The sequence below is a fragment of the Epargyreus clarus genome, unplaced genomic scaffold (genome assembly GCF_041222505.1).
Source record: "Epargyreus clarus isolate Ecla_fem2 unplaced genomic scaffold, WU_Ecla_fem_2.2 ptg000035l, whole genome shotgun sequence".
Taxonomy (NCBI): domain Eukaryota; kingdom Metazoa; phylum Arthropoda; class Insecta; order Lepidoptera; family Hesperiidae; genus Epargyreus; species Epargyreus clarus.
This window is the reverse complement of record NW_027332240.1, coordinates 8,517,232-8,544,561: the sequence shown is the minus strand read 5'-3', so window position 1 is coordinate 8,544,561 and position 27,330 is coordinate 8,517,232. Positions and strand designations below refer to the sequence as shown.

At 35.5% G+C, this 27,330-nt stretch overlaps 1 protein-coding gene across 11 annotated transcripts in view; it reads right to left on the bottom strand.

Annotated features, from left to right (window-relative positions):
- shot (dystonin-like protein short stop) overlaps positions 1-27,330 on the bottom strand; it is a 383,469-nt gene that overhangs the window by 119,109 nt on the left and 237,030 nt on the right. For 10 of the 11 annotated variants that reach the window (XM_073091892.1, XM_073091894.1, XM_073091890.1 and 7 more), the window contains 15 exons: positions 23,989-24,176; positions 23,260-23,391; positions 22,354-22,523; positions 20,376-20,597; positions 19,639-19,843; positions 19,161-19,265; positions 18,443-18,561; positions 17,785-17,929; positions 15,535-15,651; positions 14,889-15,013; positions 14,152-14,380; positions 13,182-13,361; positions 11,617-11,709; positions 11,050-11,224; positions 1,789-2,004 (listed from right to left, as the gene is read on the bottom strand). In XM_073091892.1, the coding sequence (XP_072947993.1) occupies positions 1,789-2,004; positions 11,050-11,224; positions 11,617-11,709; positions 13,182-13,361; positions 14,152-14,380; positions 14,889-15,013; positions 15,535-15,651; positions 17,785-17,929; positions 18,443-18,561; positions 19,161-19,265; positions 19,639-19,843; positions 20,376-20,597; positions 22,354-22,523; positions 23,260-23,391; positions 23,989-24,176 (2,421 nt within the window). Of the gene's footprint in view, positions 1-1,788; positions 2,005-2,902; positions 3,023-11,049; positions 11,225-11,616; positions 11,710-13,181; positions 13,362-14,151; positions 14,381-14,888; positions 15,014-15,534; positions 15,652-17,784; positions 17,930-18,442; positions 18,562-19,160; positions 19,266-19,638; positions 19,844-20,375; positions 20,598-22,353; positions 22,524-23,259; positions 23,392-23,988; positions 24,177-27,330 lie in introns of those variants that run through there. The other variant, XM_073091898.1, reaches the window with a different exon arrangement.

Genomic DNA, 27,330 nt, shown 5'->3' with positions numbered 1-27,330 from the left:
ACTTAAATTACGTTCGTTACAGTGTCAGAGAGCTACGAACGAACGAGGTAAGTAATCACATTACACGACAAGGCTGATTGCGGTCGGAAGTGTGGAGGATGCGTAATCACGGTCCCACTTGTGGTCGAATGCATCTGTACTTAATAGTGGCATCGTTAATTGCAAATAAAATATTTAATTCGGTGTTTTAGTCATACAGAAGCAAACTATTTGATGGTCGGTGGCCACTGTCGTCTATGAACAGTGATCCAAACGACATTTGGGTTATAACTACGACATGATTAAAAGGAAGCAATCTTCCAGAATTTACTAAGCAACTCAAATATACCACGACAAGGTTCTTTGACAACTCAATATTATTAAAGAAAATAAGAAACACAGATGATACATAAAACAATACCGATGATATACAAAAAATTTAAACAAATTCAAGAACGCGTCCTCTACAAAGAGTTTCAATAATTCCTGCATAGGACTGGAGTTTTACTTCAGGTCGGCCACAGAAGCTTTGAAGCTTTGAAGCCCCTTAATTAAATGTTTTTATATGGTCGTAGAACCCTTTATACTTCGACTCCGGAGACTCCAATGCCGTACCTATTTCTACCTTATAACACCAGTTCATTTGTTAAGCGCTGCTCTTTTCTGGTTTGAAAGATGAACACACTTCATATTGTACAGTGTTTGACCTCAAGTAGGAATCTATTCTTATCCTGGGTTGATGCCTACAGCCGGTAGCAGACACTTACCATCAGGTGGACTGTATGGTTGTTTGCTACACCCGTATTATAAAAAAAAGTGTAGCCAATATCTTTATAAATATACTAGCTGACCCGGCAAATTTTGTACCGCCTCAAAATCTATTCATCAAATATATTTTATATAAAATATAGCCTATGTTACTCGTGGATAATGTAGCTTTCGAATGGTGAAAGAATTTTTACAATCGGTCCAGTAGTTTTTGAGCCTATTCATTACAATCAAACAAACAAACAAAGTTTACCTCTTTATAATATTAGTATAGATAGTATAGATGAATCTAAATTGGGCCAACATTTTACATAAATTATGCTTGTTCTGTACATCCATTATTTTTAAAGTTCACGTTATCATGATCACGTTCATGTTATTTATTACAGGACAGCTAATAGACAATGAACCCCTATTGGCATACAAGACCCTAGGGGTTGCCAACGCGTTGGCGACCTTGGACTCTTTAGCTTTTTTATGTCTATAACATGTGACAATTTGATAAATTTAATATTATTTGTATTTTTTCTTGTAATTTAAACGATAAAAGGATTTGTAGCCCATCCGATACCAAATAAAATTGGAATTTACCTAAAGTCAGCCACAAATGCTTTCCTGTGTCTTACGACTAAGTTGGAATGCATCATAATTTTTATTTTCCGTGCTTTACACAATTTAATTAAAATACTTCAGCTTTATACACACTGTAAGGCAAAAGGAATGGTACATTCTCAAACGTGCCACATACGGTTCTAACACCTTTTTTATTTCAATACAAGCATTCTATTATTTTCTAGACCCTTAGGGGATTAATTTCCAAAAACCATTTACAAGTGATCGTCTACTTTATATAAAGAACTCTTCAGCAAAAATACATGCTTTCTAAACCTATTTTAAGCGTCAATCAGTATTAAACTGGCCCTTTATAAGTGTCAGTTACTAGTTTATAACATCTAATTTACTTTTTTAAGCTCGTACTTAAGTAATTTAGTTAGCTTGTAATTAAGTAATTCATTAAGTAGCTACAGTTTCACTAATTACCTCTGAAAGTAGCCTGTACTTCTTCCACATCTGCCGACAGCGCGTGCACGCTGCTCTCCCAGTCCTTGTGCTGGAGCACCAGATGTTCCAGGGTGTCCAGGTCCCGGGGGATGTGGCTCGCGATCCTCTCGTGGAGTTGCCTCTCCAGCACCTCCAGCCGCTCCAGCAGGTTGGAGGACTGCTCCGTGAATATGCGGGCCGCATTCTTCGACTCTTCTGTTGATAAAGAAAAAGTAAAATTAAATAAAAAAAGAAATCTTAAGAGCACGTTGAAAATGACAACAGGTTTATTGAGAAATATGTCCAACAAAAGTATTTTATGTGCAGTATTTAATTTCAAATGTAAAGAAAAAATTTTAGAAAAAATCTAAGTGCATGCTACATAATCTTCCTGAAAAAATATTACTTAATTATTCGTTGTTTTGAGTATAAGATAAAATTGTTACGGGAATGACGAGCTGTTACGGGATAAGCCAAAAAAAAACTTGAAAATAATAAAACGACTATATCGATTTTTAAGAATAAAACTTCTTTTAAGGCTCCTTTCGAATCGAGGCCCTCAACCTGTACCCTTCTCTAATCGTAATTCCATTACAATAACTATAGCAATCTATGGCATAAAATGTTCCAAAAAAATCGCTACTTTAATATGATTCCGAATCTTTTAATAAATACTTAATTTTATCAAAAAATTATAATTAAAAAATGACTAACATGAAACCTATAATAAATATCACTTAAAACTACAAGCAATTTTAAAACATTATTAAATTTCAAGCACCGATGTAAAATTATTAATATTTTCTGAAACACCAAACTATACAATTCGGCGTTCAATTCAAATTCTAAATCAAGCGTTTCGTCATCCAATTCACTGTCTGGAGCTGTGAATTTCATCGTTTTTACGTAACATTACCACAAATTTCTAATTCGCAATTTAAATCGACGTAACATCTAGCTTAGCATCTAGCCTTTAGTTACAGCGTGCCAAAATCTGTAAACTATCGCATGCGTACTGCGGCCCAAACTTAACCTAACAACCCGGCACTATCACAGACACTTTATATAACACAACAAAAACTAATTCACAAACCACAAAATCACAAAAAATCACCTGAGAGCCTCCAGTCATACCAAGTTCGTTCAACGGACCGCTCGGAATATACGAGCGTGATATTATGCAACATAACATCTAAGCTGGCCGTACGCTCGTATCAAAATGGATAAAAATTCAAGCGAAAACAATAGATCTGTCTGTGTTCGTTCGGACTGAGTGACTGGAAAAGATCTAGCCAACGGAGACACAGCGTAAAAAGCGACGAGCAATATCAGAGTTAAATATAACATCCTTACTGACTCAGTTATTCAGCGAACGATCGGTAGTGGATTCCTGTAATCCTGTATTTTTGTGTTTGTGATTTATTTCACACGTATTCTGTGTTTATACAATCTCAGTCCGTGTCACACCTTGTCACATTTAATTTTGTGACGTCATAACGTCACAGAAATGTGTGACAACTATGACGTCACACGTCACATAAAAAAAAGTGTGACATGTTTAACGCTGTGACTTTTTTTGTAGGTTTTTCTTGGAAGAAGAAGGCTTAGTCGTTTGGCTGAATTAACATATTTTTCAACTTAGTAGACAAATGTTAGGCAAGTAGATTTCCTCATATTTTTCCCATGAACACAGGGGATAATTAACATGCACAAATTTCGAAAAAAGGGTGCACCCTAGAATCACACTCTAAACAAATTCAAATCAATCAAATCAAAATTCAAATCAATCTATTAGATTTTTTCATCTTATTTTCTTTCTATATTTCCTTTGAATGTTTTTTATGAACAAGTAATATCATTAATGAGATGTGACGTCATAAATCTATATCTGGCATGATCTATTTTATTTGCCAACCCCTTCGCACGCTTATGACGTAGTTATCTATGAATAATAAGTAGGTACTAACATAGTGCACCACTTATGTGACGGATTGATAACAGTCATATCAGTTGGTACTTCAAAATCTGTGTAATTAGAATACGGTATCTTTCTAATTAAGGCGGCATTAACATTGTACAGGTACTCAACTCATGTACAGAATCGCCTAAATACTTTTAGATTATTAAGAAATTTAATTTGGAAATAATAATAAAAAATAACAAATCTGTAGTTGTAGTCGGCAATCCATTCCTTAAATAAAAGAAAATGAAAACTTATTCATATTTTAATAATTCTGAGAAATATAGTTTTTCGTTTTTTCATGGTAGTTACGTAACTGATGGCAAATTGCCCCATGACTTTTGACCTTAAAATATCAAAGGTTTAACTTGTAACTTTTGACCTTTTATAATAATATACCTATTTGTGGTCAAGATTACCTTACAGCAAAGATTACATCGAAAGTTGGTTACAGATAATAGACTAAGTGATAGGAAATGTATTAAAAGATTGGTTTTATGTGAAGAATTTGCATATGCACATCAATGGGAATTAGATCTATTGTAACACCAATTTTCTAACGTGATTAGAACCTTCTTGGTTCGACTCTGAAAGCGCCCCACCTATTTCTGTCTAATAACAGTAGTGTTAAGCGCTACTGTGTTCCGCTTTGATGGGCGCAAAGGAGAGACTCTATGATATATTCCGACTTAGTCCTCAGGGGTAGCAAGGCACATGTGGCCTATCGCAGATGGGACTCTACTTCTTTCTGGGGTTAATTACACATATTTATGGGAAGCTGTTGTCACTTACCATCAAATGTAATATCTATATGCTTGTAAACCATCCATGATTTTTTCGTGATAAATAAAAAACTTTTCTTATCTCCCCATTCTCCTTTAATTAAGTACATCAAACCTTACTCATTCTTATCGGATGGTGAATAGGGTCAATATAAAGGCCAACAATCAATACTTATTATTAGAAAGCTCTACAGACTTGAGCAGAATAATGGGTAACGAATGGATTCCTTTATAAATAACTGGAGTAGTAAGCGTGTGTGCAGTCCACTTGATGTTAAGTGCACACAAAGATGAATACACTAACACCCAGACTTAAAACAGAAATCTATATATGTAAATGTTACGTAATATTTATTTATTCATGAAGTTTGACCATTTTTAGGGCATAATTGTGTAATTTTGAACTTTAGTAGAATGAAATTGGTTAAGATTGATTATTGCTAACGAGGCTGGTCGGATCGAACACGGAACCCTCTGCGCGATGCGACCACACATACCGCCGTCCTTCCCGGGGATTATAGGTATACCTACGATTATGTTGAAAAAAAAAAACAAAGCCGAATACAAGACCTCCTCCTTTTTCGAGCTTAAAATATCATCACCCACTGAAGCAATGAAAAATGCACTTGATTCATTGACATTAAACCCAAGGCCAATAAGAGCAGTCCGCGAAATCGGATGACATCACCGACCCGTTATATGTCCATAAATTTGTTTGTACGTCTGTTTAGCCACGTGGGATGTAGGCCTATTACACAAGACCTTGTAGATTGATATGATCTCTTAAAACTAGCTATTAGATCATTATTTGTCATTATAATTATATTAAGTTAAGCAGTAGTGGTTAAGAAACTCGGCTCTTGATCAAAGGGTCCGAGGTTCAAATCTCAGGCACGCTTTCCTCTCTCATCCTCTGATTTTTCAAAGTTATGTGCGTATTAGAAATTAATTATCACTTGCTTAAGCGGCGAAGAAAAACATCGTGAAGAAAACAGCATACGTAGGTACATGAGACATCTAAAAAATTGTTTTCAAAGGTATGTGAAGTCTACCAATACGCACTTGACCAGCGCGGTGGACTATGACCTCATCCTTCTCATTCAGAGAAGAGAAAGGTTGATGATGATGATGATCATTATAAAATAAGTTTAGTAGACAGAAGTATTTTCGAAGATTTTGGTACGATTCTAATAATTGCTCTATTTTTTCATATAAAGTACATTATTTTAAACAAGCAAGTAATTAGGTTATTAATATCTCGTATGTAGTGTAAGTTTTCGACTATATTCCTAAACATTTTTGCGATATATAAAGAAGACTGTAAATACAAACATAAATACATTCAAATAAATATTTGGGCAACTTATATTTCCTTTTATTTCAAAATAAATATATATAAAAACTATAATTATTATGTTCTTTAGCATTAAATGTGCGTGCAACCGTGAGACAGAGCAAGGCATGTACAGACAAATCAATTACTTTATAAAAGATAAGCTTTCTAGGGTATGCCAAAGGAATTCTCTCCATTTAATCAAGTACAATACCTAAGTACATGTAGTTATTAGTTTTATTGTAATAGATGTCCATCTAGCCGGCAGGGATTGTTCTATATATAGCGCATATGACCACTTGTCCTACCTCAAGCGAGTATGCGATAAAAGTTAAATCACATACACCGTCGTCGCGATGTCGCCAGAGAGATGCCAAATCGTCGCCAGTTACGTCACACAGATTTCTTTATTACTTCGCCAGCGATTTCGACGTAGCACTAACATGTTTTTGTATAAAAGTATAAAATATGTTTAGGTAATAGCCAGTTCCGCCAATTATTATATCAATGTTAATTAAAATATAAGCTGAAAATATCTTACTATTTTAGTCCTTAGACTAAGTTGGAACGTCTCGGAACATAGCATTGGAAAATTTTGCTAGAAAGTATCACAATAAAATTACAGCATATATCTATCGATAAAGACTAACATAATATTTAACCGAAAAGGAATATATTGTAGCCAATGCGTTCCGTCAATTATTATATCAATGTTAATTCAAATATAAGCTGAAAATATCTTACTATTTTAGTCCTTAGACTAAGTTGGAACGTCTCGGAACATAGCAGTGGAATATCTTGCTAGAAAGTATCACTATACAATAACAGCATATATCTATCGCTAAAGACAAACATAATATTTAACCGAAAAGGAATGTAATGTAGCCTATGCCATTCCCACTAATTTAGAATAATCTAACGAAACCTCATATGTTAAAATGCATTAAATATTTGGGGCTTGAGGTCGCACCAATCAATAAGCCAAACAAACTCCGCAGTCGAGCAAAAAAGAAATAATCTACTATTTCAATTATCTTTGGCAATGCACAAAGTGCTTTATCGTGTACGTTGACGGGTGATCTCAGTCAGTCAGCGATCATTTACAAGGTCAGATCGTATTGACCTGGGGTCACGATATCGCTCATGTGTTTACGTTATTCTCTATTTATGAATTATATAGTTGAAGTAAACGAGGGGATAATGTAAACAATAATAATCTCAGTGCTTTTTGTTAGTCATTTATCGTAAAGGTAATAAACTGTCGTGTGAAGTACTGATGTGTTCTGGTCTAAAGGACGGAGTTAGGCAGACGCACTGACTAAGCATTCTTAGTCTTCAGAAGTAACAACGCATCTATGACTGACTTAAAAATAATAATCTATACCAGTAGTCAACAGACACGCCCATGGGCATTCGTAATCAACCCCAGATAAAGTTAGATCCCTACCTGATAACGGTAACAGATGCGTTGGTACCCTTGAAAACTACGTTGGAAAGCCACGGAAAAGTGAAAGCTTAATTCTGCTGTTATTAGGCAGAAATAAGTAAGGTGGTCGTACTTCCGGGTTCAAACCACAAAAGATTCTGCCAAAAATCCTGCCTGCTAAAAATCTCGTTTCTTACTTTTATATTATAAAAATCCGATCGGGTGGCTGATTTCCACGGAAGTTAAATCATGAAGACATGCTAACATGGTAACCTTAACAGCTATTTTTAACAGACTGTTTTTAAAATGCAGGATATTTTCTCCCGGCTGCGAAAGATAATTTTTTTCGAGCATAGATATAAATATTTAATATCTGCAAATTCTGGAGAATACACATCAGACACAAGTATCAATTTCATAAGAGTGTATTAATCCGTTTGTTACTTTCCTTATTTACACAATATTATTTACTTAAATCTATTAATTTCACTTACCACCTTTTCCTATTGAGAAAATTCGTTTTAACTTCTTCATTGCTGCGGTATTTTATACCATATCCAAAGTTAATACGGCACAAATTCCTTTAAAACATTTCAAAGTTTGTTTAATAACATTCCGAGGCGTTCATCTAAAACGGTTTTCTAAATATTCGCACTGAAATTGTAATGGTTGCAAAAATCCTTTGAAGATATCTATCTGTATTGATTACTCATTCTGCAATGAAATTTTGGTCCAAGATAAATAAAAGTGGGTTAAAATTAGATTTTTAATTATTGTATCTACTGAATAATAAACATAAATAGTATAATACTCTAATAGGTATAAATAGTATATGGAATGAAGTAAAAATCTGCATTACTGTGTATTTTTTTTACATTCATAACAAGTTATTTAAGGCCACATAGAAAAAGTACAGAAAATGAAAACAGGTGTTTGAATTAATCCAACCTAGGGAGCCCAGATATCAGATCTATGACATTTAAAGCAGTACTTCAGACCATCGAGAGCTTTTCAGACCGTCTACTAACTACTTATACTATATTAGACATTATTTTTACAACTTAAGAAGCTTTAAACGGTCACCGATACAATGACTGACCACATTGGTTAGTACTACTTAGTACTAAAACTTGCTTCATAATGGTACAAGACCTTAAAAATTAAGGTAACTGAAATATAATACTCATAAAAAAATTTAAACATTTTTCAATTACGGTATTTCGATTTTAATAGAATAAAAATATATCTTCAACTATACATTTCTATTATTTTGCTAATGACAAATATACTATACATATATGACTTTCAAAACATTCCCAAAATTATTTGTGTAGACACAATAATTAATATTAAAATATATTTATCCCAAAAATAATTAAAAATTGTAGGATTTTTTATTTCACAATATTTCACTCACACGCCAAAAAATTCACAATTAAACACTTCTATTAATGATATCGAAAACCATATTTAAATACGCCACAAAAACGTTCACAAACAGAATTAAACGTTCATTACTAATTACAGAATAGTACAATTAAGAGTCACGTTGCTGTCATCTCCGTACGCCGGACTAATTGCGAGTGGCGTCCCGTAGGACCGCTGGGACGCTACCTACGGATCGTCATCGTCATTGTGAGAAATTGGTTGCGACGTAAATTGATAATGGGTAAGATGCCGTTAGTCGTATACGCTGATTGATAAATAACGACTGGTTTTGGATCTTGTAGGGCAAATTAATTGATAAATGAATAAAGAATAACGACCTGCGTGGCGCAGCGGTCACCATACCGGACTGACGCGCAGAGGTTTCTGGGTTTGATCCCCGGCCAGATAGATATCTAAATGATATATTTAGTTTCTGTGTCTGGGTGTTTGTGTATTTGTCTATGTGTGTGTCCATGGTGCCCACGACAAAGGGAATCCTAGAGAGTGTAGTGTGAGCGTAGAAAGCGATTAATAATATTTTTTTATGTTTTTGTAGTCATTTTTTTTTGTTTTTGTTTGTGTTATTGCCGTAGCGTATTTTATAATTATATGTATAGTTTCCTTTCTTAATTTCTTTCTTAATCTTTATTTAAAACTTTTCACGAATGTTACAAAAGTTGATGGACATCTGTCATCAACGATCTGATACGCCGCGGGTGTCGGGTTCGATCCTCGGCTAAACAGACATCTAAATAAATATATAGAAGTCGTGCGTATAAAATCTGCATACTTATAGTGGAATATTAATGTTTCATTTAAGATAAACATTAAAACTAAATTATAGGTATGCGAGTGTAAAGTGCAATGTATTTAATTGATAATTATTATCGCTATTAAGTCTAATAGTATTGACTTGAATAATGATATCATTAATTAAACAAAATGGTACATGAGAAAATATGAATGAAAGTGAATAAATATAATAAATATTTTAAAAGACATTTTTTAAGTCCAAGTCTGCTTTGAAGTTGTTGCGAGCAGGTGTAGTCATACAATTTGCTATGTTGACGCTATTCATTTCTATATTCAAAGCGGACTACCAGTTTTACGCGGACTATAACAGTATTTAGCGCTGCTCTAGTCTGATAAAGCGGAGATATCTTATCAGAAGTTTCACCTTAGTCCTCAGGGGTAAGAAAGCATCTTTGTTTTTCAACCACTTCAATTTTATTTGGGGTTGATTCCAGATGTCTATAGTCCGTGAACCATCCATCACATTGCATCAGGTGGACTACTAATCCAATTTCACAAATTATGAAGCTTCAAGAAACGGGTGAAATTTCATCTCAAAGATTCCGTTACATACATAAATACATACATATATACATACATAGATAGATACAACCCAAGCTAATAAAAGCGTGTTAAAAACTGATTACTGCTGTCCATCGACCATTAATAGATTACTATTATCTCAATGGACATCTAGAATTATTGCCAAATAGTATGTGAGTTTTTGGAGCATTTTAAATTGTTGCAACCTATAATTAAAAACAATAATTTCGGATAATTGCCGCAACAATTACTCGTATATTTCGGACTGTAATTATGATAGTAGCAATAATCGTCAACTGTTTGTGACCTCAACGACTGTAATCCACAATTTTCTAATTCACCCAATTGAGTTAAATATTGGGTGTTCCAATTTCACCATAAGCTTGTCGCAATTTGGTAATTATGGTTGCAACATGTTATAAGATGATTGTGGGAAAATTGTGTTGCTTTTTACCGTATTTCTATACCATATTTACGTACGTACATGTAACGAATTGGTACGACAGTGATTTCAGGAGGTACAATGGACACTCAAATAATAGTATTGATTAATTAAGATATTCTGATGTCTAGAATATTTCCTAGTTTCAACCATACTTAGTTTGAATCATACACGTGTCGCCATCTACTGGTAAGTAATGGGAGGTAGCATAATACTATTTTCTCTGTAATAACTTCCGTCCTATCAAATGACGTCATCATCTCTTTACTACTTCAATTACTACACTAGATTGTAACTTGTAGGTAATTCTACAATAATAAGTAATTATCGATTTAATTATTACACAATATTGTTTTTAATTAATGCACACTATTATTTCTCCGGTACAACGATCAAAACTAATACATATAACAATAGGACCTTATCTTCGTCGAACTCGTCGAATACGCGGTCAACGTCATCCATTCTCGTCATTTCATATCTATTCTTCGCGTCATCAATTAATCGTCTGGCACTAACTGAATAACCGCGTACAATATAAAAATAGTATCTTACCCTCTGCTCTCGCCCGTCGCTCGAACTCGTCGAACAGGCGGTTGACGTCATCAATCTCTCGTCTTAGTCGTCGTAACTGCGGATCAGCGGCGTCGCCCTCCGCCAACAGTTTCTCAGCATCTTCATTTAGTGCCCGACGGATTGCTTGGCGCTGTTCCGCTCCCATCGCCACGAACTGGATGTTAAAATTGTTGTTATTATCGTCATACTTGTTAGCATTGCCATCTTGTTTCTAACATTGTCATCCTCATTCTTGTCACTATCATCCTCGTCCTTGGCATTATCATCCTACTCGTACTTAGTAGGTAATGATGGTGGTAGGTAGTAGCTACCACCATCATCCTTATTATCACCTGCTCAATCATATTATTTGTATTGTCTTTATTATATTATATATTAAAAATTAGAAAAATGGGAAATGATTACAGGTGTCCATGAACGGCAGTAGCCACTTACCATCAGGCGGACTGCATGCTCGTCTGCTACTCCTATATTATAAAAAATAACCTATGACTGGTCTCTGGTAAAACTTCAATACCATTCACAATTAATTCAATTGGAACTTACTTGTGGGAAGTCCCATCCTTTGACCACCTTGATGGTGGCGAAGATCATGTTTTGACGCATCCTCAGCTGCTTCCTCTGCCATAGTTGGATGACCTGTAGACGAAAAAGATAATGTTAACAAACATATAAATATCACTCAAGAGACATTTTGAGCGTTTCGAGCACGGGTCTTCTCTCAGAATGAGAAGGATTAAGCCGCGCTGGCCAAACGTATTTTTTTAAATTTTACGTACATTTGAGAACTTTTTTACACGACGTTTTCCTTTACACTATGACTGTCTGTTTGTATGTGATATCTGATTCTGTCAATTGTTGAACGCATTTTAATAATACTTTCACATAAACATTTATAGAAATTAAGTCAATAATCAATGAGAAAATGTCAATAGTCATTATACCGCATGGTTATGGAGCATCTTTTATAAAATAAAAATCTGTTTACTACATACGATATTACAGTATCGTAGATCACAAAATTTTGCAAATCTACTACAACGTAATTTAAATCAAATGATAGACAGACTTGACTCTCACATAAAATAGGAAATCCACACAGTTTGATAACTATAACTAAAATGCCAATGATATTCAAGTAAAAGGTGACCTCACCTTTAAAAAACAAAATATAATCAACATGAATAAAGAACCAACACCAATTTTCCTAAAAATAGTCAATACAACACTCATTTCAACACCAACAGTAAAATAACTATTACTATCGCTCATGCGCTTAGAGTAAGCTGCATTATCGTTTACTATTGACTTAATAACATTTTAGAGTAAAATAGTATTTACAACGTCGTAATAAGAGTTGATTCAGTCTCATCGACTAATGAATGACACAATTACAGTAGTAAAGATAAATATTATAAGTTACAACTTGTAGGTTAGACGATCCGTGTGGTCACAGATCTCGAATAATCTTTAGCTAGTATTATTTTATGCAAAACATAGACTTTAGATACGAATTTGTGTCAGACCATAGACTAATTGGCCAAGTAGGAGTCGAATTCGCACACGAAGGGTTCCGTATCCCAATTTTTTTGGTATATCAGCAGCCATAAGGGTGAATGCATTGTGAAAATTTTAATTATCTGTCTATTACGGTTCAATAGCTAAAACGCCGATATATAGCGGTTTGTTATATGGCGACCCTCATTTTCAACTTTTAAAAATTTTAAGCATTTATTGTTGCAACGCCACCATTATGCTCCGTATATTTAATGCCTATCTATTAATTTTTCAATGTCTATCTAATATGGTTTAGGAGATAGAGCTCTATGACAGACGAGCAGACAGGCAAACGGACAGACAGACAGTGGAGGCTTAGTTACAGGATTCCGCTTTTACACGTACGGAACCCTAAAAATATTAGAAGTATTGTTTTTCGCAAAGGGAGATAATGCCCGCCGGTGATAATGCCCGGAGAGCGGCCGTGGTCCGCCTTAGTTCGGAACTTGTATATATGCAAGATGTTGAGAAAACTTCGATAGCGTGATTCAGAATACTCGTGACGTCTTCTCTTGACAAGTTGGGAAGTAACCATAGTTATATGTTAGACTCACCCTATCATAAGCGTTGCGAAGCCTGGACGCAGCATCCAAAGCCTCCTGGCAGGGCGGCGGCAGGGCGACCACAGCGCCGGGCAGCTGCACTTCGGTCCCCGCGCCACCGAGACGCACTCGCCAGCGACTGCGGCCCGAGTTGTCCACCACTGTCACCGCTGAGCCCTTCTCGACTGCCACCTGGTGGGAAAAATTTGATTAGATATCGTTACAATTGACAAATAATCTTATATATAAAATTCTCGTGTCACGATGTTAGTTACCGTACTCCTCCGAAAAGGCTTTACCGATTTTCACCATTTTATATGCATATTCAGTAGGTCTGAGAATCGGCTACTACCTATTTTTCATACCCCTTAATGATAAGGGTTGTTCACATTTTTTATTTATATGGCAACACAACGTTTGCCGGGTCAGCTAGTAAACATGTAATAGCCTTATATTACAGCTCTTTCGTACTACACAATTTATATTTCTGTTTCTTTAATTTCAGAAATCTACTTTGTTCCTGGGTGACTAGTTTAATGGATCCTATATTAACATTTTTGAAAATGGTGATTTGTATGGCAATTATTCGTTTAGAAGGAAAAGTTACTGCAAGGAATTACCTATGACAAGGTTTAACAACCGCTATTTAACGGTGCCAGCCAGGACCAATGTTGCAAAGATGTTTTTTAACTACTTTTTTTTTATTCTTAAATCTTACATTATATTATAAATGAGAACATAACTTTGTTTCTTGGTTACGCATTCATGTTTTATTAACTACACATACTACTAAACAACTACTAAATAACCAATTGTTGTGAAATTTTGTACACACGTTGTCAGGGATTCAGAAAACAGCATAGGATACTGATACCCAAAAAAGTACTGTTTCCGAGGGATAAAAAAATCCGACTGCAACTGACCGCGGGTAAAACCTAGGTTCAAATAACTATACCTTAATACATGGTACTCAAACACTCACGTTAGCATGTTTATACGCGCACACAGTCTCAGCCCTTAGCGGCCTGGTCACCGGGGCCCTTCGCTGCTTCACAGGGCGCACCTCCTGCGCCTCCTCCACCAGCCGGGACACGGCGGTGCCCTGCCCGTTCAGCTCCTCGCGAAGGTCCTGCATGCCCTTCAGGAGGCGCTCCCCTTGGTCGAGGGTGAACTCGGATTGGGAGAAGGTTGTGTTTAGGGCTTCTTCACGTCTGGAACAAATTTATAAATGAGTATGGGAAATACAAGTCAGGAGATATTATGCATTTTTTAAGGAAAGCGTAACTTTGATTTTTATGTCGAAAATAGGATAGCATTTACAGAAAAAGGAGATAAGAAAAGACCGACGCCTATACGACTTTTAAGAGGTGGCTTTCAGGAAGGCTTTCTTCCTCTCTTACCATTAAAGTGGCACTGAAGTGTAAAGTAATACTAAAGATACCCCTTCGCCACTCTCCTTTTACAAAATAGTAATAAAATAATATTAAAGTCGCCGATGATTAACAAAGCTTGGGCGCCTATATAGCTAAGATTATGAATCTGCATAGCTTATAAGTAAGAACAGTAGGAATTACTTAGTGATAAATCTTGAGCTACCACATTGAAACCACATTGTTTCCAGTTTTCGAGGTTCCAACACTATTACGCGCTAATTTTTCAAATTTGCACTACGGGAAAACATCGCGATAAAACCTACATTGCTAAATGTTCTTTACTTACTTCTGTATCCACTTCTCGGCCTCCTTGACTTGTTCGAAGAAGTTATGGTATTGTGTGGTGTGCTTCAGATGGGTCTCGAGGCACAGCGTCAGTTGAAGCACCCACGCCCATTGGGACTGCATCACCTGTACGAAAATAGTTAATTAACATTTTTATTGTAATATCCTGACTAACACTCACCCTGTAAGGTAGTAACATAATGTTGAAAGTTATTTTTAATCAAAAGGGCAGAGTAAACGGAGGTTTGAGAACTTTTGGCTTTTCGTAATATATGACGATGTTGATATTATAATAGAATAATAATTAAAATTAGCGGAGAGATTACTAATCTTTTATATGTAATATGTAAACGAAAAAAGTGCGTTCGGTTAGAACTAGTAGAAAACTCAAATTAACTATGCTCTTAATGATGATATCTATTGCCAACAGATGGAATTGTAAATGAACCTATTGTAACGATATACTATCAAAATTGATACATTAAAACTGAAACACACCGAAAGCCAGCTTTTTTAATAAATTACGCCAAAGAAGTGTAACTTCTTATGTGTGTAAAAAGACTCTCCTCATAGCCAGTTTAAAACAATAAGTTTAGAAAAAAATAAATTCTACTCTGTTAAATTCAACTCAATAAAATTAAACTAACCTGCAGATGAGCTTCAATAGTCTTCATAGCGGGATGGTGCTGCGCTATCAGGGCTTCGCCCCTATCGATCACGTTGCTGAACTGCAGCTCCCTCTTCTCCAACGACGACATCAGTTGCTACAGAAACACATTTGATCAATTACCATTACAACATAGACTGAATTTGTTTGAAAGGAGTCATTCATAAATACGTCACTAAGAGGGGGAGGAGTCTAAAATGTAACATGACATGAGAAAAGGGTAGAGAGAGACTATTTCGTGACGTAACAGCTTACGCTCACTTTTTGTCCGCTAGAGGCGCCACACTACGTAACAAAAAATTACATATATTTTATACTTATAAACAACTTACGAATCAATGGAAAATTCTAGTACGATATACAATTTGTAATGTGTTGTGTAGTTGCTTTAGAAGTTAAAAGTTTAATTATAAGAGAAGCTCAAACATAAATACAAATTGAAGTACTATTACTAAAAATATTAATATATTTTTATCTGTTGTACTTCAGGAAAAGTGGCGCCATCTACCACACATTTTCATAAAACAACACATCGGAAATAATAACAAATAAATCGAAAAAATTTAGATCACATTTTCAAATTTTAATCGTAAGTGTGACATCACGATATACAGGGAGGGATTAAACTATAAAATTCGCGTGACGTAACATATGAATGACTCCTAGTGAAGCGTAAAATATTAACAAAACAGCAAACAAAATATTCAAAAAATAACAAAAAATATAGTGAAAACAAACCTCTCTATCATCTCCAAATGAATGCTTGCACAGAAAGAACGGAACGGGTAAACGAAATAGTAATATATTTGCCGCATGTATGTTTGTATGTACAGTACAGCAACATGTGGTGGGGTGTACGATGGTGGGGGTAGCGAATGAATTCGGCACTTTGTGGCTTTGAATTGATTTTTTAAAAATAGTTATAAAATATTTTAGGTAGGAAAAGTATGAATTTCTTCAATAGTAATTAGTTTTGGAACATCCTCTATAAGTATCCATAAGTATGACACTTGTATATTATTCTTTATAAGTATGGAGAATATGTTTGTGTTCATAAATATTTGAAACCGCTTTGATCTCTTTAAAGACTTTGAAATAAGCAAAGTGTACTAATTAATTCAGATAAAGATAAAAAAAAAACAATACTTTGAGATTTTATGTATAAATTGCTTCTTCATTAACATTTTGAGGACATCAGAGATAATTAAGAAATAGTTAAAGTACCAAATTCATTCGCTAAAATATTTATATTAATGAATATAATGAAAATGATTTTTTAGCATTTCATTTCTAAAATCTAATGAGGGGATATTATTACCAAGTTCTATTCTTCTCAAAATCTAATATTATTGTTTGAAACTAGTATTTACAAATGCAGAATATATTTGCTAAGTCTATTTTATAATTACCTAATTAAAACCATTAAAAAACTATTCATATAGACATAATTAAAAAATATTTCAAATTAAAGGGTTCACAGCATTTTTTATTTATAACTTTAGGGACAAAGAATGATATTAATTTGTTCATTCGTTCATTTAATAATGCACCTAATAATAAAAGTATCTAATCGTAACGAAATCTATTCATTCTAAAACTATTCAATGCTGATGGAAATATATTCGAAAACCTTATGAGTGAATAAAGAATGAACGTGAATATCATTATTATATTCTCATTCGTTCTTTTCGCTACTCATTCACATTTTAAACACGCTCTGACTACTCAAATTGTTTTGGAAAAGTACCCATGAATGTAAGTTACCAATTATTGTCTTATTTAAAAAGTGAATGGTAGCAAGCTAGCAAGGCTGTCTTCCACTAGATGAAAAAACCCGACGAATGGATAACCTCTTTCCTTAGGGAAGTCGGTTAAAACTAACATTGTATATAATCGTTTCCGAAAAACTTACATTAACATTCCAATTATAATAATGTTTATTCTATATCACTACTATAGGCTTGGTTTTCACAAAAGATTTATAGAATTTTTTGCGTAAAAGACTAACGCAATAAAATTTCGTTTTTTTGCAGAAATCTTTTATAAAAACCAAACACAAAATATTTGATCATGAAATTTAATATAAGTGCCTTTTGATTTACCAAATTTAGTATTTATGTAATTATTGTAAACACTGCCATCTAGCGGAAGCCAGCCCAACACACTACAATGACCTAACAAATGAACATCTATAACTACGACCATGCCTCTAACACTACGTGGTACTAACCTCATAGTAATGTTGCACAGCTGGCAGGTTGATGTGCGGGTCCGCCCAGTCTCTGGACAACTCCACCTGTTCCTTCTCGTTGAGCCAGTTCAGCTCTGCTGTGGCTGATTGGAGGAAGTCTTGCAACGCGTCCAGGTCTGACATGCTGTAGGTGTAAAGTGTTGTGGGTATAAAGTGTTATTTTTCAAATTAGAGGTATGTTATTCTGTTATTTTTCAAATTAAAGCAACTTGTGATAATCATTTATGTATCGAGTAATGAAATTTGGATCTGAGCTCAAAAATGTCCCAATAAAAATACTATAAAATGAAATAGTCCTCCAATGGCGCAACGGTTCACATTTAAAATTGAAACGCCGCAAAAATCATTATTGGGCAAGATTGATTTTATAGATAAAAAAAAAGTCTTTTATGATAATCACATAAGATTTAAAAATGTGTCATCACAACGCCCTCTATAGCAATACAGGCTTGATAAATAAGAGATTAACCAAAATTGATGTATAATATTTCACTAATACGAGTAGTACAGAATACAAGAATTAAAAGAAAAAAATAAGTAGCTTTTTTTCGAATCACAACGGTGTCCCTTTTGAGTACGGGTCAATACTAGTAACGCCATCTCTAATCAAACGCTGGAACTAATAACCGGTTCTTACCGCTTTGTGCTGGTTGAGAGCAGTTCAGCGTACAGCTTCTGCAGCTGGCTGAGGTGTTGGTTGTACAGGTTTAGCTCTTCACCGGAGAAGTTTGTGCGACTGTGCACACATTGTTCGACCTGGGGACACAAAAACAATATATAAACAATTTGAACAAAAACATAATTAAACAATTTGAACAAATCAATAATTAAACAACTTGAACAAAACCAATTAAAATAATAATGAGGGTATAATTGTAGAATCATTAATAACGAAAACTAGACACATGCTTGGGACTGAAATACTAAACAAACACATGTTTGTCCGTTTGTTATAAGGGAAATTATTTAAATGATTAATTTAATTGTTAGAGAAATTGTTGGACCGATGTTCTTACCAAAGTTGATACAAGAAGATATTTTGTAAAAAAATAATAAAAACGGTTGTTTATAATTATTGCTTTTAAAGCTGTTTTAATTATATTTAGGTATTTATAATCTTTAATTTGCAATAGTGCTGAGTTTTCCTAAGATTATTACTACAACATAAGTTTCACTTCCCTCACCTATTTATCCCTTTATGGAGCGAAATATCACAAATACTTTCTTAGTGTCTGTCTACTTTATAATCCACTACTGCGCAGAATTCCTCACTTTGGGATTAGGGTCACAGGTTTACGCTGCGCATTGAGTTGTAAAAATAATAGTTAGAATAGATAAGTAATAATAATATATACCTTAGAGTGGAATTGGTCGATCTGTTTGTGTTCTCGCTGATGCTTGTCCAGCTCGTGCTGGACTGATGGTAAGTCCGATCCGTAGTCGGCTTCGTGAAGCTTTTTCTGGAATACAATACACAGTTTAAGTACAAACAAAGTACAAAGAAAACTATTACGAGTTTGCAACAGTGTCGTATTTTATGTTTCTGGTTTGAAAGGAAACAGAGAAGATCAAGCAATATTAATCTGCATATTATTATAGCTTAACGATCTCCTTCAAAAGTCGGCCTTATTACAGCTTAATAGCAATACCCCTTCTAAAACAACATTATTTCTACCTAATAACAGGGCGTAGCGGCGCATCTGTGGCCTACCTCAGGTAGAAATATCTAATTTTATCTGGGGTTGATTATAGATGTCCACGGGTGGCAGTAGCCACTTAGAGTGGGCTGCATGCTCATCTGCTACTCCTATATTATAAAAAGACGTAACTCACCAATCTCTCCTTACACCACCTGGTGGCCTCGTGGAGCTGCTGGAACTTGGGGTCCGCGTCGTGGACCCTGGTCTCCAGCACCGTGCGGGTCTCCCGTCGCACTGTGGTCTGCTGCACCGGCAGTCGTACTGACGATAACCGGGGCACTAGCCGGCCAGTGAAGGCCTGGCGAGCGTTCAGCCAACGGTCGTGGACTTGTTGTACTCTGGAAGGAGAATAGAGTTGTGGTAAGATGGATTTGTTGTACTCTGAAAGGAGAATAGAGTAAGAAAAGTTGAGAGAAGACAGAACTTAACTTTAAGAAAAGATTAGTAAAATAATTAGAGGAATTTAGAAAAAAATGGCTATTCTGACTGGAAGCTTGAAGGAAGTTGGAATAACAGAGCCGTTAGTTATAGAAATATGTGATAGAGACGATTAAGATTAGTTTACCTGCATGCTTATGCTGCTTCTGGTAACTTTGTAAAATCTAATAGAATATAAAAAATCTCGTTTTGGAAATAGGAGTCAATCAATTTCTTTTTGGAGTGGCTGTTGTAGACACATACCACATACACCCCAAAATGATGGAATAAAATATGAAACATCGTAAAATAAATTCATATAAAATCTCTTTTACTTCCCCATGATAGTCGATTAATGAACAGCCACAGAGTAATCAAACAAAAAAAACACAACAAGATATACTACAGACTTATGCCAGTATCTTAAGTCTTACATAAGCTGTCAAAACTTACCGTTTATGCAGCTCAGTCGCTTGCGGGTATCTCCCTTCTCTTAGGGCATGGGAGTCTTGGAACATCTCCTGTATAGTGTGCTCCATTGCGCGTAGCTCTTGTTCGATCTGCTCGGCGGCCATCTTGGCCTCCGCGGGGTGAACTCCGCGCTCCACTCGGCGGATCTCGCTCTCGATGTGTCGTTCTACGTTGTCTAGTCCGCCTTCTGTTTGTTTGATATCTCTGTAAAAATAAGGTAATATTGGAATTAATTTGAAGGTAACTTGGACTTCATGCTTTGACTCCGGTGGCACCACCGCCACATCTGTTAGATGATGATGATGATGATAATGTGTTAAGCAATGCTGTGTACTGGTTTGAAAGACTTAGTAAAGAAGACACTTATACAAGGGACTTCAACTTAGTCCTTATCGATAGCAAAGTATCTGTAAACATCGTCAAGTAGGAATTTAATGTTAATTAGTGGTTAATTTTTGAAATCCACGAATTACATGAAATACAGTTAATCGTAAATCAGTCAGCAGTCAAATGAAGGATAAAAACATGACCCTCGCATAACAATATTTTAAGTGGATAATTGTAAATTTAAAAAAAAAAAAAAAAAAAAGAAAGCATTCAACTCTATATCACACGAAAGTATTTGGCAAGCATTAGAACACCAAAATATTCCAAACAAAATACATTAACATATTAAAAGACATATACAAGAAAAGCACAAGCCGCATAAAACTTGACAAACTCGGTCCAGTAATTAAAATACGTAGAGGCATAAAGCAGGGAGACCCATTATCGGTAAAGCTCTTCATAGCGGTATTACAAAACATCATGAAGGATTTAAAATGGGAAAAGAAAGGAATTAATATAAATGGAAAGTTTCTCAGCAACCTTAGATTTGCAGACGACATCGTTTTATTTTCAAAAACATCAATAGAGTTAGAAGAAATGACAAGAGAACTAAATATAGCTAGCCTAAATCTTGGATTACAATTAAACATTTCAAAGACAAAAGTAGCTACAAATAGTGTGAAAAACCCTATACAAATTAACCAAACACCGATAGAGTACGTAGATAACTATATTTATCTTGGTAAACAAATCTCTTTTAAAAAGACAAGACACAAAGATGACCTGGCTCGAAGAATTAACCTTACATGAAAAAAATATTGGAGTTTAAAAGAAATATTATCTCTATAAATATTATAAAATCAAATTTATCTCTAAGGCTAAAAAGAAAAATAATGGATGCGTGCTTGTTGCCTTGTTTGACATACGGTGCTCAAACCTGGATTTTTAACAAATCAACGAAAAGTAAAATACGATCTTGCCAACGTGCCATGGAGAGAAGCATCCTAAATGTTAAACTTAGCGATAAACGCAAGAGCAAAGATATTCGAAGCATAACAAAGATTAAAGATGCACAACAACACGCACTCTGCTTAAAGTGGAAATGGGCAGGACACATAGCCCGCATGACGGAAGATAGATGGACTAAGCGGGTTACAATTTGGAAAGGTCCGGTCAAAAGAAGAGGAAGGGGTCGCCCTGCAGAACGCTGGACAGATGAGATAAGGAAAATAGCGGGCACAGACTGGATAGAGAAAGGGAAAGATAGAGGAAAATGGGGACGTCTGGAGGAGGCCTATACCCGCAAAGGGGCTTTAACTTAATTATTTTATTTCTCGTTTTTATTACTAAACTTTTATTACATGTATCTAGGTTAGGTTAAAGATAAATAAAAGGCTTATTATTATTATTATAATTGTAAATTAGCAAAAACATAAGAAAAAATAGACCTACCTATTGTTTCGCCTCAGTTTTAAATGTATCTCAGAAAGAAGTCTACGAAAAAGGTTATCTTATTTCTTGTCCTAAAATTTCTTGCTTACCACTTCGTAAACGCTTCCAGTGTCGCTGCAGATCACCAATAGTTCGCATACCCTTAGTTCGGAAACGCTGAACTAAAAAAAGTCCTAATTACCTGTGTAGTTTCTCCGCCAAGCGTTGCAAGCGCTCCAGGCGGCGGATCTCGTCGGCGAGGTCGCGCTCGCGCTCCTGCTGCGCCATCAGCAGCCGCGACCACGCCTGCTCCAGCGCCTCGGGCCTCAGAGTCGGCTCCACTTCACATTCGCCCACTGATTCGAAGTATTTCTGGAAGGTGGATAGCAAATCAGACGTTATTTTGCGGAAATGCAAAGTCAGGATAAAAACTATTTCAAAACATTTCTGGAAATTTCTGAAAATTTGTTAATTAGTCTGATCTGATGAAAAAAATAGACCAATTTCATCGATCGATGATCGAACACTTCCTTAAATTTTAGAAAGTGGTAGAACTCTAACGATTCCGTACAAATGTACCACGTATTACTGCCTTAGAGCAGCAGTGTAACTGTTCTGATGAAACTGTTAACTTCAAGATGTAACAGATTCACTTTTCCCAGTGGCTTTCCCAATCTCCTGGGATTTTTGACGAAACAGCAATTAAGCAGTTCCATAAGGCCTTTAAATTTAGTACTCAAAGATAACAATGGTACATGCATTATCTTGATGTATTGTATGGTGAATAAAATGTAGACAACATTCTATTCTTATTTGGACTTGATTACAATGTCCAAAGCGTCCACGGTAAAATGTGGCAATATAATAACATTAGATGAGCTATGTAACTTCTTCTATGTTCAGATGACTCCGTGACCACTTTCTAACTGACAAGTTCTCTTGAAAATTTTGTAAAATTACATTAACGTTTAGTCTAGACTGGAGGCCTCATTCAAGTTTTCCGTCCGAGCCTTCTAAGCGCCTCTTACCCCACCACATTTATAACCTCTCTGATCTCACATTACTCTGCTATCGATAATTTATCGCTCATGTGGAATTCCCAACTCACCTCAAGTTCCATATACTGGTGGAAGAGCTTGACCTTCTCCCTTTGGCGCAGCGGCACCTCCTCGTTGCGGAAGCGCGTGCTCTCACTGAGCAGCTTTTTCATCTCAATCAAAGTTGACGGGAAAGCACGGTCCTGGGGATGAAACAGAGAATCAACAAAGTTCTAAAATGGAATCGCTATTAGCAATTGAATATTTCAAGAAAATCTTTAAGGACCAATCTGAAATTCATGCTTAATGATAATTTGTCATGATATCGGTATCATCAAACTAATCAACGCATTAGAAGAAGCTGCATATATCTCGTGGATTAGTCGTAAACTCGTACTTCGTGTATTCGTACCTACATAACCTCACACTTCTAGTAATTTCGTCGTGCTTGCATTTGCGAGCATTTCTCACGGCTTCATTTTAATTGCATAGGTTTCAAGTTCACGTAGATCATTCACGTAGATCTCATAAAGTTCAGTAACTGCTACTTAAGAAGTATACACAAAATTTCGTCGTACCTGCATAAGCTCACACTTCTCGTGGCTTAATACCTGTATAAACAATAACTTCTTGCTTCATACCCGCATAAGCGAGCACTTCTCCGGATTTCAGACCTATATAGGCAAACACTTATCCATGCTACCTATATAAGCAGACACTTCTAGCTTCATACCTGCATAAGTTCACACTTCTCATGGCTTCATCCTGCCTATATAAGCTCATACTTCTAGGCTCCTCACCTGCATAAGCGAGCACTTCTCGTGCAGCCAGGCGCGGTGCCAGGCGGCCTGCTCGGTGTAGGCGGCGGCGCGACGCTGCGACTCCGCGTCGAACAGCGGGTGCACGGGCGGCGGCTCCGGGAACGTCTCGTACAGCGACGAGATGTACGTTATCAGGGACTTCTCGTCGGGCTCGTGGGTGTCCACGTCTGGAGGAAGACATTTCTCGTGTTATCGATGGAATTAAAACAGTAGTGATTGGGGGCCGTTCAAGTATTACGTGAGCTCTATTTGTCCTTGCTTTGCTTATTTTGGATGACGTGGGGGGTAGGGGAGTATAGATGATGATTACGTCACCGGTAGTTATTTACATGTTTACACGAATGGCAACCCTTATTGTCTTTGCTTGAAAACGAAACGCATTTTCGGGGATTCCCGCAAATTAAAATTATAATAATAACATTAAACATTATAATTATAACATTAAAATAAACAATACATTAATTGAAAAATGTTTACGTAAGCATGGGGGAGGGGGGTAAGAGTTTTGTTTACTTTAGCTGACAAGGGAGATGGGGGGTAAATAATTGTAATAAATCTGCTTACGTAATACTTGAACGGCCCCTTGACGAAAATTTTATGAAATTATGTTGTTACTGAAGGCATAATATATCATAAGCCTTATTTGAATTATTACACACAAACACTCACTTTGTTAACTCTAACGACCCAAAATCTGCCAGCGTGGTGGATTTCGGCCTAACCTTGACTTATTTTGAGAGGAGACCCCTGCCCAGAAACAGAAATCGGTCGATAATAACTACGTTTATACATACATAAATATTTAAACCTCTAAAACAAGATTTCTTGTACGACAAAGTTTATTAACACTACACCCGCGGTCACATCACCGTAAAATCGTTGCTACGGATCTCGTGTACTTCATAACGCGAAACAAAGAACCCAAACAATGCACTACCGTAAATAATGACCGACGCCATGACCTCCTGTGACTGAGACCATTATTATAATTGTTGCAATTTTACTGCATATTTTTATTGGTAGGATATTTTTTCATATAAGCAACGACTTCTGACTCTGGAAATTACGCTTAGTTAAGGCGTTCCAACTTAGTTCTCAGGGGTAACGCACCTGCGGCTGACTTTTCAATCCTATCTGGGGTTGATTATAAATGTCCACAGGCACTCGACCACCAACCACGAGGTGGATCGTATTATGATTTTTTAGTAACACCGTATGTATGTAGCATACACAGTACACACAGATACAAATCGTAATATTTTAAAAACTAAAACAATAAACGTTGGGACCTTATTAAAAATCGAAGCCCAAATCCACTAATTCAACCATAGCACACCGCGGCTCTGACGTCACAACTCTATGTTCAACTAGCCAAGCGCGAACAATAGATCGTAAAGTATTGAATGAATTTGAATGGGACCTGTAGACCTGCTATTAAGTCAGGTGACTAATTGCTTCCATTGAGGGTATTATAGGGCCTTTATAGCTTATCGTTGTTTTTGGCGCATTGCTAGGGTCGTGTCATAAAAGGAGACGGGTTTACGTCAGCGGTCGGCAACTATTATAGCAACACGGGGCAGATAGTAGATAATGGCGCATTTGGAACATTGATCTATAACCTGAAGATACGCCACAAGCGGGCAAAACTTGAAACATACAAAATACGTCAAGTGGTGTAAAACGAGTTGAAACGACTCCAGTCGCTCTCGCGCGGCGTAGTAATACACACGAATGTCACTGAACACGTTAAACGTCATTATTTTGAATTTTAAGCCTCAAAATGCCTTCTTGTGCAATGCGTAAATGCAAAAATTATGCTCGAAAAAGAAACAAACTTCATGGAATCACCTATCACACGTAAATGAAGATAAATTATTAAATTTTGTTTATTTTTCGTGTTCGATCCGCCATGATTACGTGAGTAACCAGAAAGAGACAAAGTATGTTTTTGTGAATGAAAGTGATAAAGACGCAAAATGCATGGTCATAGATCAACAGAACAGAAGTGACATTTTATTGAATCTGACGATGTTCATATGTTGTGTGTTATAGTTTAAGATCCGACTGCTTAATTTTTATATTAGTGTGTTTTTAGTCAAAATATAACTTTTTATAGTTTATTTTAATAAAATAAAATCGATATATGGGAAATTCTGTATCCTAATCTCTAAATTTCCTTCGATACCTGTGGTAAATAATAAAAAATATTACCATAAAATTTATGTAGGATAGTATACGGTATTCAAAAATTTCTTTAATTGAATAAATATTTCAATCATTAAGGTCGTATTTCTTCCTTAACCTAAACATAATTTAATAAACAATCTTTGTATAGCCAGAAATTAATCCTCAAAAAGACCACGGTAAAATTAGAATCTTATATATAAAATTCTCATGTTACAATGTTAGTTACTGTACCTACTCCTGCGAAACGGCTTTACTGATTTTCACCAAAATTTATATGCATATTCAGTAAGTCTGAGAATTGGCTACTATCTATTTTTCATATCTCTTAAGTGATAAGGGTTGTTCATCCTAACATTTTTTATATTTTTTATATTAACATTTTTTTTATTTATATGGCAACACAATGTTTGCTGGGACAGCTAGTACATTTATAAAATTTACACAACTTTGCAATTAATGGTCGTGTGTAAAATAAAACTGATAATAATAAACATAGATTAGTAAAGATACTTCGCCGCCTTGAAATTGAAATAAGCCACAAACGGCTTATTAGTAAGTTCTTTTTTTGAATTCTTGACAAATAAAAACATTTTTAGAGAAAATTTACGAATAAATAACTAATACTGCGTAATTTACATAATAAATAAATAATTATTTCAAATATTTTAGAGACATTTTAGCACGGAGACGTGGCAAAACTTTTTTACGCAACTATTTCAATTCTCAAAACTGGGTACATTTTCTTGTTAGGAGTGAGTAATATTTACTAATCTATGATAATAAATATAAACAATTTTTAAATCGTATATTTTAAACCAGTCGATACATCTGTATAGATACATTCTTTCAAATTATAATTTTATATAATAATAATTTATTTAGTTAAACTGTATTATAACATTTCTACGTAAACGACATACTAAAACTATTATCGACAGTTTTGGACATTTTTTACCTTCTGTTCCATTATTTCTTTGTCTTTGACAAGCATGCGTATCAATGGGAAAACCACCATACGTCCCGTTTTTAACGGGACAGTCCCTTTTTTCGATGCTTCGTGCCGTTGTCTCCGAAATGAACCGTTACCATTGTCAATTAAGTAACAGTAAATAGTATAATTGTGAAAAAAACATG